This window comes from Balaenoptera acutorostrata, chromosome 8, assembly GCF_949987535.1.
Source record: "Balaenoptera acutorostrata chromosome 8, mBalAcu1.1, whole genome shotgun sequence".
NCBI classification, from domain to species: Eukaryota; Metazoa; Chordata; class Mammalia; order Artiodactyla; family Balaenopteridae; genus Balaenoptera; species Balaenoptera acutorostrata.
The window spans coordinates 6,722,659-6,740,969 of record NC_080071.1 but is presented as its reverse complement, the minus strand read 5'-3'; the positions used below and the strand labels follow the sequence as shown (position 1 = coordinate 6,740,969).

General features: G+C 38.2%; 1 protein-coding gene across 2 annotated transcripts in view; it reads right to left on the bottom strand.

Annotated features, from left to right (window-relative positions):
* The window catches only part of ARHGAP15 (Rho GTPase activating protein 15), a 610,484-nt gene that overhangs the window by 215,046 nt on the left and 377,127 nt on the right, over positions 1–18,311 (bottom strand). For both annotated transcript variants that reach the window (XM_057551505.1, XM_007183022.2), the window contains one exon: positions 5,851–5,949. In XM_057551505.1, coding sequence (XP_057407488.1) covers positions 5,851–5,949 — 99 coding nt within the window. The remainder of the gene's footprint in view (positions 1–5,850; positions 5,950–18,311) is intronic.

The following is an 18,311-nucleotide window of genomic DNA, read 5'->3' as shown; positions in this document are numbered from 1 at the left end:
TCCATGTATTTACGTATAGTCCTTGTTCTGAATTTTTATGACTCAGTAAGTATACTCCTGTGTAGGTGTATAACCTTACCTTCTTATGATATTAATAAATACGTCTAAATAAATATTGACACAATTAGAGAAATAGATTCCATTTATAATGGCATGGGATTCTTAATGTGTCTTTCTCTCAAACTTCACGTAACAGCAGCTGAATTACCAAAAAGAAACAGTTAAGGTATAATAATAATCTTAGCCATTCTTTTTCCAAGTTGCTATAATCTACCCAAAGATAACTAATTGTTCAAAGTAAACATTCCACTCTGACCACAAAAGGAATCCATTACACAAACATATAATTCACAGTCATTTTTAGTGGGTTGTAAACAGTTTGGAATGAGCATAAAATGGGACAAAAATCAAAGTGAGCATTTTGAAATGAAAAAGTGTTTGCTACAAAAGGTCAGTCCCTTTGCTTGGCAAACTATGTAGAAAAGCCTGGGAAAATGCTGATCACACAAGCAATGAAGGAATTTTAAAGCCAACAGCCTCCTTGTTTCTTTAAACAGACATCGGAACCTATAACTGGATCCTGTCAAACAAACGACAGCAAAAAAATATAACAGCTGCTAAGAAGTCAAGTAGAGAGATAAAGTTTTTGAGGCTAAGGACCTTCTCAGAAGTAGACTAAAGGTCTTTCTTAAATCTTTAAGCAAGGTTATGGATCCCAGGGTGGCTTTTAGGCACCAAGTCAAATATGTAATTTTGTGTATCATTCTTGTCATAGTATTTTGTGTTCCAGAAAAAAGAAAGAGCAAAATTGTCGGTTAGCATCTGCTGAGGCATTCTGCAAAGTAGCTTATAGCTGGAATCATCAAATTGGGAAGACCTGGTATCACTGATTTTTAACTGTGGTAAAGAAAATCATATAATACAAAATTTACCATTTTAACCATTTTTAAGTGTACAGTTAAGTGGTGTTAAGTGTGTACACATTGTTTGCAACAGATCTCTAGGTATCATTTTAATGTTGTTAAATAGTTCAGGGGCATAATAATCAGAACTGGGAATCATGGAGGAAGAATGAGTTGTTAAACCATATTCCAAAGGATGAATGCCAATCCAAATGAAATTTAAAAATTGTTTTAAAACCAGCCCTATTCCTTTACAAACAAAAATACGTTCAATGCATAAAAATACATTTAGTGTAGAAACGTGTTCATTCATTTAGTTAACTCCATTATTATAGAAAGGAAGTCTTTGGCAATGTATGGTATTGTTGTGTAGAAAAAGGACTGGTTCATCATCTATGGCATGTTCTTTTGGGTGTCTCACACCAAGGGGCTCCTTGTATTGTGCTGTCACAATGTGTCAAGAAAATAACCTGGGAAATAGGGTGTAATTAAACTTCTGGTCTTATCAGGAGGCTAAAACCAGAAGAGTATGTGTTTTATTATTCAGGGTTTATAATGTCATTTAAAAATATATTCTAAATAAAAATTATATATATTTAAGGTGTACAACATGATGATTTGATACACATAGACACAGCAAAATGACCAACTAATTAACATATCTCCTCACATAACTACCAATTTTTGTCTGTGATGAGAGCACCTGAAATCTACTCTCTTAGCTTATTTTCAGTATTCAACACAGTATTGTTAACTCTGGTCATCATGCTTGTATAGTAGGTCTCTAGACTTATTCATCCTGCATAACTGCAACTTTATGCCCTTTGACCAAGATCTTTCCATTTCCCCCATCCCCGATTATGCCATTTTTAAGCTGACAAACTTCTTCTATTGTTTTTTATTATTACTGTAGTGGTTGTTCTTTCTTCTAGCACAATATCTATTCTTTTCTTTCATAGCACTGATCACAGTTTGTTTAATGTATATCTTCTCTATATTCTCAGCTGGTAGTATGGAGAATGACACAGAGTAGGTACTGAATAGCTACTTACTGCCGAAATGCAATAAACACTAGTGTCTGTTACTTCAGGGAGTGTTTACAATGTGGCACACACTGTGTGCCGTTCTTTCCAAATATCAGTAACTGGCCTTCACAAGGAGCAGTCAGTCAGTTACACAGTTTTCATCTAAAAAACTACGGATTAAGGTCTCAGTACTAATTATACAAGTTTAGTACTTTGTTTAGTTCACGTCTCCTAGGTCCTTGTCTCTAAGTGATACAGGTGACCCTATTTTTTTTTTTTAATTCAAATCACATTTATTTTAAATTTATTTATTTATTTATTTTTGGCTGTGTTGGGTCTTCGTTTCTGTGCGAGGGCTTTCTCCAGTTGCGGTGAGCGGGGGCCACTCTTCATCGCGGTGCGCGGGCCTCTCACCATCGCGGCCTCTCTTGTTGCGGAGCACAGGCTCCAGACGCGCAGGCTCAGTAATTGTGGCTCACGGGCCTAGTTGCTCCGCGGCATGTGGGATCTCCCCAGACCAGGGCTCGAACCTGTGTCCCCTGCATTGGCAGGCAGATTCTCAACCACTGCGCCACCAGGGAAGCCCAACCCTATTTTTAAGTAAGCAATTTCTATACACCTTTGAGGTCATCATAAACTACAGAAAGTGTTTTATAAAGCACTGAAAACTGGACTTCTCCCTGTTTAGATCTACATACCACCAGTGTGTCACAATGTTACCCTCTCCAGGCTTGTCCCCCCAGACCTCAAAAAAGTATCAGATGATCTCCTGCTTTTAGTCAGTTTACCATATGTATTGAACATTAGCTGAACAATAATTCAATATTTTTGCAGAAAGTGCTCTGGAAGAAGAAACATAAGTTGAATTTTTCATTGGCTACTTATGATTTCACATATATATATAATCTAAAACTGTAAAGGCAAGGCAAGAGAGAATGAACCACTTGGAAAAGCTTTAAAGACTAACACACTCCTTTACAGTTTGCCCTCCAAGTTTTCTGTATGTTTTCTAGGCTGAGCAGACAATGTCAGAAACCACAGAAATAACTTTAATCTAGTTATAATAGTTGGTAAGAAGGAGAATGCTCTGGTGGTTTAGAGGAATAAAGGAAATCCAAATCAAGATAAGGAAACATACTAAACAAGTGATTCGCTAAATTGGTTTACATTCCGCTCACTAAGAGATTTCCTTCTAGGTATGTCCAAGAGATGCAAAATTTAAAATGTAACTAATACCACTTTACCAGGGGTGAATAGAGAATGTATCTTGTGCCAAGGGCTGGGTAGGATTTCCCTGTGGAGACTAGAGGAGCATGGGCAAATTGGCTCTGCCAAGTACAAGTAACTAACTGAATGAATGAATGGAGGAATGAATGAATAAATGGTGAGAAATGCCCTCCTGATGTTGTTTCATTTGAAATCAAGCATGTAAGAGGCATTCAAAAAATCCAGCTACAGTTTGTAAATTATTTTTTTAAGGTGGGGGAAATAACCTCAAGAAAAAAAGAGAGAAAGGAAACAAATATTTTTTACAACAGCTGATGGGCTGCTGTAGTGAGGATTGAGACCATTTTCCTAAGACTGTGAGAGTAAACACACAGTTTTCTTTAAAAGTGCCTTTCCCATAACTGGTCCATAAGCATTTCCCATGACTCTGCAGTTAAGTATCTTGGCTGGAAGAGGATCTGGCCATTAGAAGGAGGGCTCTAGATATGCAGAGTCCAGCCATGCTGAGAGACTTGGCACCTTTATATGCTACTTCCTAACAACAACCCCAGCATAAAATGTCATCAGAAGCCTGCATAAACATTGGACTTAGATTCACATAAATTATTTCTGTCCTGAGGTGCTTTATGCCAAAATTTAGTAAAAACAACACTTTGAGTAAATAGAATTGGCATATCAGTGTAAGAATATTAATCCAACAAAATGATCATAGAAAAATATCATCAAAAGCACACACTTGTAAATCTTGCAGTGATGTGAGAGGTTTACCTTGTGTCTCTGAGTTTTTGTTGAACATTTCCATACAGTTCCATGTAAGCTGACATTGCCAAAATGCTTTGAATTATCAGTTGCTTTATGGAATTGCAGTCTTTGAGTTTCATTAAAACACTTAGGAATTATTTTAATAATCGTATGTGTGATTACTGCCTGTTCAGTGCTGAATCTACAAATTCATTTTAAAAGTAAACATTGGGACAATGAAATATAATGCCAAATATGATTGCCCCTGTCAGAAAATACATTGTCTTATTTTATTAAAAATCACCAACAAAATACCATGGACAAAACATACAGTTTCTATTTATGGGCATTTTCTATTCTGCAATACCATGGTGTTTGCATGCCACAAGGCTGTATCTAGTAGAGTTTTCATTTTGCCTGGGGTATGTACATAAATAGAGAGGTATAGAACCGTTATTTTACACACAGCTTATTATGTACCGCTTCCCCCAAAGTCCTATTTGGATTTTTGCTCTAATATAACAGTGCTCACACCATCAATGCTGAGTATTTATAAGTGAATGATTTCCTGAAAATGATGATAATTTAACTATTAGCAATAATAGCATTACAACATTTTCAGTGATCCATTTGGCTTTAAGTACTTATTAAATAATATTTATTCCTAAAATATGTACTTACAAAATTAAATGAGATTGCAACATACAATAAAAAGACATTTCTCTCTAAACTTCAATTGATTCCATTCCTCACAGATACCTTTCCTTGTGTTCATTCTGCTTCTACTGTTTTCTACTCTCTCTTTGAACCCTCACCTCTTCTCTCTGATGTGTTGATATGCTTTTCCCCAAAGCTGCTCACTTTATCCACTTTCCCTACCCACTCGTCCCCTTCTTGTTATTCTCTCATTCCCTACTGATATGGGAATAACAGGATCCCAAGGCTGTCCTTACAGTGTAATCAAAGTATGAATTTCCAGGAGTTGTAAACTGCAGACCATTTTTATTATGTTTCTGTAATAAAGCCAGGTAACATCGAGAGAATTAAAATGGCTTTTCCCTAGCAGATAACTTGGTAAAGATTTCTTCCCTTGGTTCTATTGTTTTAAGAGACTGGGAGCTGAAAAGGGGAATAGATTCACCAATTCTTTTTCTGGAAACACCTCTGTCTTTTACATGATATATATTCCCCTAGATCCTGGGAATATGTTGTAAACTTTTAACAGATGGTGATGAAGCTTCACATTTCTATACAATATATGTTTTTGAGATTCTGCACCTACTGTATGTATCTTTCAGGGAAAATGACCTTGAATGAATAAAGTCATAGTCTGGAGGAAAAACACCCCACAGATAGACTAGCATAGAAATGATGACTCAGATGGGTTTTGTTTTGTTCCCCTCAGTAAGATGAAATAATTTCAAATGAAAAACAGAATGTTGAAATATAGGAATCAAAGGTCATCTTAACACTGGAGGTGTGTCTGTTAATTGTTCCAGGAAAACCAGTTAGGCATATTCTGTGCTGAACAGATACACGTGGAAGATGGAATATCACCATGTGCAAGTAGAAACGCTGTTTGCTTCACTTGGGTAATGTTGGGGGCTTATCAAAATATGTTCTGGCACAAAATCTACCAGCATGAATGTTAGGAGGGTTCTAACACTGTGAGTGCTGATATTTTATGAATGTTTTATCACTGGCGAGAAAACAAGAAGTTTGCAATTGAATCAACAACATGTCAGACAGAAAAAAATATTAAAAAAAGAACATTAGTGGGAATTATTGATGTCCCTACTGTGAAAACAAACTTAAGTTAATAAGAAACTTGATCCTCTTAACTGATTAACAAAAGTCAAGTTTTAATTGCATAGCTTGTCAGTGCTGTTAACTTGAGCACTGGTTGTGTAGAGGGTACAGTATTGGGGGAAACTGCTGTATATTCAGTTACCCACCTCTTTTTTCGACAGCTTCAATGCACTGCTTTACAAACCGCGGAACTGTGGAATTTTCACGTTCACACACTGTGTGCAGATGAGAGCCAAAAATTTGATCTGCAAAAGAAACAAAGATGAGCTTCATTAAAATCCAAGCTTGCGTTGTTCTTTAATTTGATTCTGTTTCCATATCCACTGAATGATGAAATCTGCATCTTGCATAGGAATCGATTTTTTGCTTTAATTCCAAAGTGTCTATTGCAGACATACAAAGACCATAACTCCCTTCCCTATGGAACAGGACTCTGGCCCCAGAGAAAGAAAACTAACACTCTGCCATCGATTAGGCAGGGATGACTGAGTAATTTATAGTCTCTCTGGGCTTAACTTTGTTGTCTATAAAATAATGACAAGGAATTAAGAAAACTTCTACAAAATAATTAATCTTAGCGAATTGGTGTCTTAGTGTTTGAGAACAAATTTGTCAATGGTTATCAAAATTATGATGTTGTTAGTATACGTAGAAGATTCACCCTGTGGCTCAATGATATTCGAAGAAAGCAAGTTCCCGGAGACTTACTTTGAAGTGAATTTCTTCACATCTCTCCTGCCTTGAATGCCCTTCCTCTTCTCTAATCTAAGTATCCCCTTTCTTTTAGGGCTCAGCTCAGATGGCTCTTTCTCCATAAACTCTATCCTTCCTATCTCAGCTTTATGTCTCCTGTAACATAGGTCCTTTGGAATACCAGTTCTTCAGGATGTTAATAGGCGATTTGGGGGGAAAAGCCTGTAATCAAAATGGTTTAGCCACATTGGGTTAAACAAAGTTAAACAGGTTTCTTTCATGTGTACTTATTTTTAGAGCCTGTGTTATGCCAGTGTGCACTGGGAATCTCCAGGCGGGGCTGGAGGATGCATTATTTCCCAAACTTATTTGAGTAAGATCCTTTTATTTCAAAGGGCATCTCTCCAGACTAATGCTTCCCAGAACACACTTTGTGAAATTCTAGCCTAGCCCTCTCATTTGGAACATGATTTATGCTACCTTGCATTGTGTATTTACACTTATAATATATGGAATGTATTTTCTCAAAGCAGATTCTGAGTGCTGCATTGCTTATATGTTCTTACGGTCACCAGTGCCTAGCACAAATTTGGGCCCATGGTATTCACACAAAGATTTTTTAAAACTCTGTTAAAATATATATAACATAAAAGTGTCCATTTTAACCACTTTTATGTGTACAGTTTAGTGGCATTAAGTACATGTGCATTGGTGTGCAACCATCACCACCATCCATTTCCAGAACCTTTTTAACAGCATAGATGTTGATCACTGATAATGAAACAAATATTTAGTAGGTTCAAGGGCTTCCCCTCTCGCACAGAATGAAATCCAATTCCCTAACATCACTACCAAGGCAGTAAACGACCTGACCTTCCACCAATTAACTGATTTCATTTGCTTCCTCTCCACTGTCTCCTGCTCATCACTTGCTTGCCACCACTCTGTCCACATTGCTGATTCATGTTCTGCCTCAGGGACATTGCACTTATTTCCTCTGCATGGAGCTCTATTGCCCTAGCTCTCTGATCAAAGGTCACCTTCTTATTGTAGCCTTTCCTATCCACCTTTAAATAAAACCTGGCAACCACTGCCAATAGAACTCTCCATGCTGCCCCACCTTACTTTTCTTAGAGCACTTTTCTCCACCTGACATATTAGATTGATATGTTTACTGGTTAGTTGCTTCCCTTGCTTAGAATGCAAAACCCAGGAGAGTAAGGACTATTCCTATTTCCTTTATTACTGGATCCCCAGTAACTCGACAACGTTTGGCATACATTAGAAGTTCAATAAATATTTATTGAATTATTGACAGCAAGACAGCATCTTAATCATCAGTGGAGGTCTTCAATGCATTTAAAACATATTTTTAGCAGAAGTGGTGAGAAAAATATAAAATGCAGCATAACAGAATGCTAAACGATGTATTATTACAAAGGGGTCGTCAACATGGACTGTGGTGAGACTTCCAGAAAGTCACGATTTTCATCCATTTCTCAGAAAAGGCGATGGCTTGAATTGAGAACTTAGCAGAGAGGGAAAGAATTAAGGTGAAAGCACCAATAATAATGTACTTCAATATGGAAATGTGCATTTTTTGCAAGAGAGAGAAAGAAGATAAGCTCAAAACACAGCAACACAGTGTAGAGAAGTGGGAAATAATCATAGGTATTTGCTTTGAATAGCTGGTCAAGTAACAAAGATTTGTCCAAAAACAGTGAGTCACCACTATAAGAAAGGATAAAATAAAATATTACTTAAGAAAAATAATCCAAAACTTCAGATTTGATCATTTAATTTGGCCAGAGGTTATAGTCAGGAGGAACTGTTATAGAGTAGAAAATCCCTTAATAGTAATCATAATTCAAATGAATTTCACAAATATTTATTGAGTATCTTCTATACTTGTAGTGATGAAGTAGGCATATTAGGTTGTGAAAAAGATATCAAGAAGTCATAATACTGTAGGGCTGAAAGAAATATTCAAATAATATAAAAAATAGACTATAACAGGTATCATAAAAGGTACTCAGTGCTAAGGAAGATGTTCTATAGCATCGGGTTTTTTGAGTCATGTAGTGCAGATGCGGTGTTTGGTGGGGGCAGAGTGGAGGGAAGTTTATGAGATGGAGATCATTCAAAAAAGATAGATTCCTGAATGGAGTGGTGTTAAAATCTGGAGAGAGGTTTCTTTTGTTTGTTTATTTTTTTTTCTTCTGATAGGTAGATACAGGAAGATAAAGATGAAGGCATTCTAGTGTATTTACTGTTTCATTCACTCAGTTATTTACCAAAAAAAAAAAAAAATTCTGAGTGCCTGCTCTGCGTCAGGAACTAGGAATGGCACTGGTAACACAATAACCAAGACTCAATTCCTATGCTCTAAAAGTTTCTTGTCTAGTGTGGGCATCATATAAGTAAACAGGTAAGAACATATCGTGAAAAATACTATACCTGGGGAAGCACAGATGCAATGGGAGCATGTGGCAGGGCAACCTGAACAGCCTTGAGTGCACACGGAAGACTTCCCAAAGAAGAAATGAATCCTCGAGGATAAGTAAGACTTAGATTGGAGTGGTAAGAAAGAGGACAAAAAGGGCATTTGGAGAACATGGAGGAGAGGCAAACAAACACATCAATGATGAGAAGAGTGATGAGAAGAATGTGGTGTGCTGAGGAAAACATTCACTCTTTCTTATTTAGAAAAATCTTGATGTATTAAGCTTTAAAAGGAGATGAAGATTATGTTATGAAGAGTCTTAAATATTAAGTCAGGTAGGCAATTATTTGAGAGTGTGCAAATACCATCGATTTCTTATACACACGCTATTCCCCTCCCAACTTCTTTCTTGTTTTTAAAGTCCACTCATAAGACAGAACCTGAAAATGTTCTCCATTGACTTCTGCTTCCCCTGTAGCTTTAGTTAGTTTAAATTAGATAGTTCTGGTTGGTAAAACGTAAGGGAACGTGACTTGGGAATCTACAAGAGAAGATTTTTTTCCCTGATAAACGGAGAGGGGTATATGAAGACATTCTTTCTTTCTTCCTTCCTGCTTTGAACATCACTGTGCAATCATGCAATGCCTGGAGCTACTGCTGCAATCTTGTCACCACGAGGCAAGAAGCTTGCAAACAAAAGCTAAACAGGATTAAAAAAGAAGGTACAAAAACCTGAGACCTCAACAATATTGTTGAACTTTTAAACCTATCCTAAAACACTTTCTCTAGACTTCCTGTTATATGAATATAAACATAATAATAATTAAATATAATATAAATAATTTTTAACTGGGTATTCTATCACCTGTAACCAAAAAGTTCATAACCAAATGGGGGGCACAGAGAGTGGGGAAGACCGAACACAAAGAGATTTGTTAAGAGGCTAATGTGATTGCTCGGGGAGATCAGAATCAGGATAGGCTTGTGGTAAATTTAATCATCATTGAGAATTCATCTCATCTTCTCTGAATTAGATTCATACATTCACCACCTCTGCCATCTGACTGTGTAGTAAAACTCACTAGAGTGGGCAACATTTATTTTCCTCATTTCACTGCTATAGGGCTTGGCCATATGACTTGCCTTGGACAACGTAGCATGTGTAGAAATGATGTGTCAATTCAAGACTGAGGCCTTCAGGCACATTACAGATTTCTACTCGTCTCCTTGCTTCTTCACTATTGCCAAGACAAAGAGTTTACCTGGGTAGCTGCTGCCCCTTCAGTCTGGTCTCCAGAGTAAATACATATAGCACAGAACTGAGGTCAACCCCCAGTGAGGAGACAAATCCAGTCAGACCTACAACTTAAAGCAGAGCTGTCCATTGAAGCCTGCCCTAGACTATGTGACCCAGAGACACATGAAAAATAAGTGCTTTTTGTAGTTTGCCACTGAGATTCTATGTTTGTTTGTTAGGCAGCAATAGCTTACTGATAAAGATGATAATAGGAGTCTGGATTTTTGGTGATCTAAGCTATGCTGTGAGAATGAAAACAAAGAGAGTTGACAGGACATGGAAACCAAAACTGGGGAGCAAATAAATAGAGAAAAAAATCTAAATTTGGTTAGAACGTGGAAATGTGCATTCGTTTAGAGTCAACCCTAAGGAGGAGTCTCAAGGGAAATTTCTCTCACCTTAAAATTTAAACTCATTATGTTTTATGTTATATTATGGCATTCCTTATTATGTATTCTCTCCAGATCAATTCAATTCTATTTAATTCAATTCAGCAAATATTTCATAAGCACCTACCATATGCAGGGCATCGTAAAGAATGCAAAGATTGACACTCATCCATAGCTATCTATTCCATGCTCACTGTAGCCCAGACTGTGTGCTCCATCCTAAAGATGCAATGATCCATGAAGCATGATCTCCTACGGTGTAGGGGGAAGAACAGCTCTCAAAACCAGTTATAATATGATGTGATTAGTGCTATTGCAAGGGCGCTCAATAATAAATAGCGAAGATATATTTAGCCAGGCAAGGGTCAAAGTACTTTATATATTTTAACTTATTTAATCTGTATAACAATCCTTAACACTTTGGTGGTAGATACTATTACCATCCTGATTTTATAGGAGAGGAAACTGAGGCACAAAGATATTGAGTCGTTTGTCCATAGTTACAAAACATCAGGCTCTGGAGAAAAAAAAAGATAAGGACCTGAACTAAGACAATGGAGAGATGGGGTGATTCAGTGGGATTTGTAAACTGGATGCAGGAGGTGAGCCAACCCACCAGGCAAAGAGGACTTTTCAAGTGTTTTGCTTGGTTGAAGGAGACTAAGATGCTGGAAACTGAGGGTTTGGAGAAGAAAAGAGAGATTGATATTTAGAAGTTAGGATAGCATTTCAGACACAGCAGAACATTGATGGGATATCAAGGTGAAATTCAGAGACTATTGCTGATCATAAGGAAAATGGCTTTCATAGAATGAAACTGAGAAGCAGATGTTTGTGATAAAGATTTGAAGAGAAGGTAAGAAGTAGAGATAGCAAATAGACTCCCTTTTTTAGAAGTTTAGTGGTGGGAATTCACTAATTATAAGGAAAGACGGGACTTGGGGAAAGATTTTCATTTGGGGTGGATAGGAGAGAATTTCAATTGCAGAGTGTTTCTGATTGCCAGAATGCTCTAGAGGGGGTGAGGTGCCCTCTTGGCTGTTTTCGGTTGTTATAATGCCTGGGGTGGGGGAGGTGTGCTACTGCCACTTACTGGGTGGTCCAGGTAAGTGCAGGCAATCCCGCACTGGGAGAGAAAACAATCCCTCCCTGATTGCCATTAACGCCCTGGTGAAAAAAGAGCTTAGATATGTTGAACTTCATTAGATAGAAGGGAGACGTTTGCTTTCACTAGTTACCAGAAAGGTCAAAAAATTCCATCTCACTTATATCCTGTCTTTAAAGTGGCTGTACTTACCCAAGAAGGTATGGCTCTGTAGTAGAAGGACCTAGCCTTCCAGGTAAACCTGATTGAATCAAAGGTTGTCATGTGGCCCAAGCTGGGTCAATGCAATTTGCCCTGCAAAAGTTTTAGAATTGGGACACTATAGACTGAGGTGGTATCAGAGATACCACCTGCTCCAGGGATTTGAATTGAAAGGCCGTCTAGATTTAGACACTGTGGGGCAAAGGCAGCCATTTGGGGAGATGGTGATGTGCAATGAATGAGTGTTACTGAAGCTAATATGCAGAGAGAGAGGTGAATGAAACCGACAGGCCTCAACTGCTCACTTCCTGATGCCTAGGCACCATATATGGTTGCCATGGGGTGCATTAGAAATTAGAGGGAATTTCAGTGTAATGCAACTAGACAAATTTGGCTAGCACATGGATATAGCATTGTCCACAAGGTTTCAAAGAGGACTTACAGTCACAACAGAAAGGACCAGCCTTGGGAAAATAACTAAATGAGACTCCCTGTTACAGCTGGTTAGGAAGAGTAGGTTGTATGTCTGTTGGTTTCGCTGGCCCTGGAACTATTCTTCTATCCTCCAGTAAGAGCACCCTGGTTCTCCTTTGGGGATGATACTTTCTCATTCTGCTGCCATTTGTTTTGAGTAGTGCTGACCTCACCAGCTCCAGCTCCAGGGATGAACATGCCTTTCCTCCCCCAGCCGCAGTAATCGGTTCAGACATGAACACATGACCCAGTTGGATCTGGGCAAGCAAATCCTGAGGCTTCTTTTTTTTTAGTGCTACTGGGAAAGAGGAGCCCTCTTGCTATAGGAGTTGGTAAACTATGAGGATATGAGTCTAAGCTTCTAGAAGTTGTATTGCCAGCTTCTGGGAAAACATACTGGAGAATTAAGCCAACAGAGTGGAAAACAGCTGAGGGATGGAGGAGATAAACATTCGATAGCATTTTGTGCCCAGCGGTCCAGTCATGCCTGAAGCTATCCTTGTCCCTTGGACTTTTCAGTTAAGTAGTCCAATAAATTCCATTCCTACGTTTGCAGTTTGAATAAGTTTCTATCAATTACAACTAAAAAACAACTTGACTACAACATTAGCCTTCAACATTACATGGTGAATTACATAACGTGGAGGAGATGGTGTTACACATGAAACGACTTTGCAAAGTCAAAAGTGCTATCCAAAGGAAGTAAATCATAGAGATTTAGCTTAGACATCATTGTCCAATTTAAGGGCTGTTGTAGGATTGCCACCCATCTGTAACTCTGATACAGTCCAGAGTTTGATACACCAAGGAAGACCATTAAATTACAGGAATGTGTTTGAACCACAGAACCTTCTATCTTAAAACCGTGTAAAGAAAGGGGGAGGGAGAGAGAGGGTGTTTTGTTTTCTCGGCAAGCACTGATGACCTAGCTTTTGCCCCCTAAACATCCATGCTTGCTATGCTGGCACAACATCAAGGATTATTTCTGCTTTTCCCCTCCTTATGGTATTCCAAAAAAGGGAGCAGTCCCAGAACCCCGAGCTCCCGGCTCCCCATCTATAGTCCCATCTGTGGGCTCACTGGTAATCCTTTATTCCTCTCTTAACAACTTTTTGTATTTAGAAAACACCTCTTGCTAGGGGTGCCAATATTTTCAGAATGCTCTGCACATGCCTATGGCCTTGGCTGGTGTGATCATTACATCTTTGTTCTCCTGCTTCAGCGCTTGTACCAGGGGTGGCAGGCAACACATTGGTTGGAGAAAATCCATTTTCTGTAATTTTTCTTTGAAAGCATCTTTTGGTGAGAAAAACAAATAGACCTTCCACATGACTGCACTTACAAATCATGTTGTTTACATAATGAATTAGAGTTTAACTGGGGAATGGTGGTTTTTAATCTTTAAGCTCTCAAACTTTTGACCGATTTAGTTAGTTCATCAGCATAACCAGGTTAAGCCTCCCAGATTACAAATTAGCTTCATTCTCCCTCATCTCTGCTATATATTTTTTGACAAATTATGAAGAGAACACCCAGTAATGGGATCTTTGTCAGTTAGATTCCAAATGAATCAAAACTATGAGGAAAACTACTCAATAGAGGCAGTTAAATGTTCAAATAATGTGACGGTGTTATCATCATTTACGCAGGGAGACAATCTCCACAGGCTTTTCAAAATGATGTTATTCTGCTTTCAGGACAGAGGCCCATTGCGGCCACTCTAGTGAATTTTAAAGAAGAAAAACAAAGCACCTAGAACTACATACATGAAGAAATAAAGAGGGGAAGAGAAAACAACAACAAAAAATTGAACTGTTTGGTCACACACACACATATTGGATAATTATTTTGGTAATGAGGCATATTCATCAAGGATTTTGGCTACAATAGAAAAAAATCCACTGTGGCTATCTTAAGCAAAGAAAAATTTATTCAAATGATGTTGAAGGATGGGGGTAGGAGGAAACTCAAAGAATTTATTGAGAACTAAATGTAATTTATAACTGAATCACTTTGCTGTACACCTGAAACTAACACAACACTGTTAATCAACTATACTCCAAAATAAAATAAAAACTAAAAAAAAATTAAAGTAATTTATTAATTCCTCAAAGAAATTACTGGAGGCGAGGGACCAGTCTTGGAGATGTTTAATCCAAGGTTCTCAGGAGATCCACGAAATAAGAAAAAGGAAATACAGCAACTGCCTTGTAGCTCTGAGAGCTGGGTCAGGATGCTATACGCATTGTCACCTCCACCACCAGTACTGTCCTAGTGACTTCTGTTCATCAATTACTCGAGATCTGAAGTACCAATAGACAATGTCCAACGGGTTGAGATTTTGTCTAAAAAATGGGTTGAAATGAGAAAAAATACAGTCCATGTAGCTTCCATAGTAGGTAGCATTCACCTGGAAATTTTCTCCCTTTGGAATGCCACACACATGGGCAGATCATTTCCCAATAGGTTGCTATGAGGGCAGGGCAGTGGAGAGTGGAGGGCTAAAATAATATTCTCAACACAGGTAACTTCAGCTATTTAACTGATTTCATCTTTTGATTTTAAACTCTAAGTGACATTTGGTTTTCCTTTTGGGAGTAGGTTTCCAGACCAAAACTTTCAGATTGCTTATCAGGGAATCATATTTCTATTCTTATATTTTCTCCACTTCCATTCTTACATTTTTCTCTTCCTCACCTTTAAAATACTCACTATATGAGCCCCCATCATATAACTTTCCCACAACTTTACTTAATAGTTTTGGAGAAATAGGTGATTTAAGTTAAGAACTAGAGTTTACTGATGGCTTATGGCTTTGAATTAAGATGCGGAAAAACACGTTTAATGCTAAAACACTAGCACTGAACTTTATCCTAAGTGCTTTGGAAGGTACCGCATTGTCTTATGATGCCTCAGGGCTTTGATTAAAAATATCAGCTATTGCTTTTTGTTATATAGATATCAAAAATTGGGCTGGTACTCCGTTGAGTCTCTAATATACACTGAAAGTAAATCTCTCTCATTGCCTTGTTTACTTGTGATTTCTTTTCTCATAAGAGGCAAGTACAGGGAAAAGCTTAATTATTTTAGCTTTTAGGTAGTTTGGAATCTAAATAAATAGGAATTTAAAGTATATACACTTCTGTTTATAGTTCCCCCCACATGTTTATTCATATTTTTGGATCTCCTCTACTAACAGACTTTAAAGTCGCTGGTGGAAAATGATAATGTCTACTCTGGAAAGGCTGGCCTGGAGGAAACTGGCTTAGGCTCTAGGGAGAAGATCTTCTCAAACAAGGGTAGGCTGGGGTCTGCAGCTTCCGATAGACGTTGGACCATTGGCTGCAGGGGTGGGATCCTTTGACAAGATCGGCCCAAAGATGAGTGTCAGAGACAGGCTAGCTGCCATCCAGACAGTATGGTGAGTTCTTCCCCAGTCCTTTCCATGTTTTCTCCTTCTTCCCTTTTCAGGCTTCCAGCCGTCTCCACCTTTCACAATTTCACCCTCAACCCCAAACAATGCTTCTATGAAGTACCTCTTGGCCCCTTGTTTTAAGCTCCTAAACTCATTAAAAATAGATCTCAACTCAATTTTGGTCCAGTTAATGCAGTGGACACATTGGTGGGTCCACTAGTCAGGAAGGAATTTGTATCTTAAATGAAGAGCTTATTAACCCAAATGCAACAAGGAGAATAAAATTTTTCTGTATTTGTCTCCCTTAGGCAACACTTTACCCTATACTTCTCCTTACCTCTGCTTACCCAGAGCAGCACAACACATAAATTACACACATACACACACACACCCTCCCCTATATGTGTGTGCACAGAATCACAACACTATAGAGAATGGTTTGACCAAGTGAATGTTACTGCATTTTTGTGTTCATCCATTCAATCTATCCATCCCTGAATATTTTTCAGTGCCTTCAGAGGATAGAATAATGAACAGAACACTCTCTGTCTTTACACAGCCTGTGTGTAAATGGGGGAAACAAACACATAAACACATTAACATGGAATACAATGTCAGATGGTGATAGGTGCTATGAGAAAATAAAGCATGGCAGGGAGATAGAGAGCAAGAGAGAGGTGTTGTCAGGGCAGACATTTGCTAGACAGTGGCATTGAGCAGAGACCCAAAGAAGTGAAGGCATGAGCCATACCAATACACAGGCAGAGCATTTCATCAGAGGAGTAGCAAACGGGAGTAAGTTGCGTACCTTGGAGGAGCAGCAAGAAGGCTGGTGTAGCTGGAGTGAAATGATAAACAGGAAGTATGGCTGAGGATGAAACTGATAAGGTAGCCTGGGGGACAAAGCAGGTAGGACCCTATAGGTCACAGGAAGGGCAATAGATATTATTTTAAGTATGATTTTATTCTAAGTAATTGGAAATCATTGAGCAGGAAAGTGACTTAAAGTGATTTATGTTTTTAAATGATCTTTCTAGTTGCCATGTGGAGGCTATATGTAAGGGGGTCAGGAAAAGAAGCAGAGAGGCCAGTTAGGGGGCTGGTGAGATAGTCCAGTGAGAGATGATAGTGCTTAGGTAGGGTGGCAACAGTGGAAGTAACTGAGAGTGGTTGAATTTAGAATATATTTTTAAGGTGGGATTTGTTGATGAGAGTAGAAGAGACAGAATAGCATGGAGGGTGACCCCCGCTGGCAAAGAGCAGAGGTATTTCCTGAGGTCGAGAACACGTGGAAGCCAGGAAGCCAAGGGTTGCTCTAGGTAAATGTGAGATGTCTGCCAAACATCCTAGGAGATGTCAAATAGATGTTTGAACATGCAAGACTAGAGTTTCAAGGGTCTGGAATTTGAAGCTGAAGTACTAAGTTTGGAAGCTTGCAGATGGAATCCGAAGCCACAAGGCTGGAATATTTCAGCCCTGGAATATCTGAATAGTGCTCAGTAGTCTGTGAAGGAGAAGGAAAAGAAAAGAGAAATCCAAAGACTTAATATAGGAGTAGCCCAACATTGTGAGGCTGGTGGGAAGAGCAGCCTCTACCAAAGGAGCACCCACTGGCATAGGAGTTTCCACAAGAAGGAATGAGAAATTGTAAATAAGTAGCAATTCTAAAACCACTGAAAGATTTCATGTCCTGCTTCCTTTCTTTCCTACCCCCTTCTAGGCAATAACAAAGCAGAGCGAAGTAAGGTGATCTCTGTCTACCAGAGATAGTTCACAGTCTCCTTGGAAGGTATTAAAATATTCAACCAATGAAATTATAGTTTGGGGATAAAGAAAAGAGAGGACTAATTCAGAATGAGGAAGGCAAGGATGGATTTATGGAGTTGGTAACTTTGAGCTGGAGGACTAAAAATGAATAGAAGTTTACTATATAGAGTAAGCTGGAAAAGAATATTCAAGGTGAAGGAAGCTTTACACAGTAGAATAAGATAAATGTAATTTCTTCCTCTTTCCTATAGAAATAGATGTATTTCTATTGCATCCTATTACATTCCCTTCTGGATGCCAAGTGAAATATATACGAATGAGTGAATGAATGAATGAATAAATGAATAAGAGAAGAGAATGTATAAAAGAAAGTGACTTTTATGTAAAGATTGTGCCACGGTCACTTGAGTATGAAAGAAATATATTTCAGTTTAGTTTGCATTAGTGCATTTTGGATGACTGACATGGCCAAATTTTGCTTAGCAAAGACTGATTATTTATATTTTGGGTTGACAATACTTTCTGTTTTTCCTTTCCCTGTCCTCATTTTATTAGAATTACACAGGGGTCTACAAAAGGAAAAGGGAATAAAATTCAAAGATGTCAAACTTCGCTACCTTAACCCTATTTGTGTACATTTTATGTTTTTAAAACAGAACACTGTCCATGGAATTCAACTGCTCAAGCACACAACTTACTGCAATTATTCTGAAGTTAAAACTTTTATAGGTTAGGTTGTCTACTTACTTTACTTAGTAGGAACTTCACTGCAGTTAAAATTACTGTGAAATCAGTTCTTTTATTTCTGTTTGAGTGATGAGAC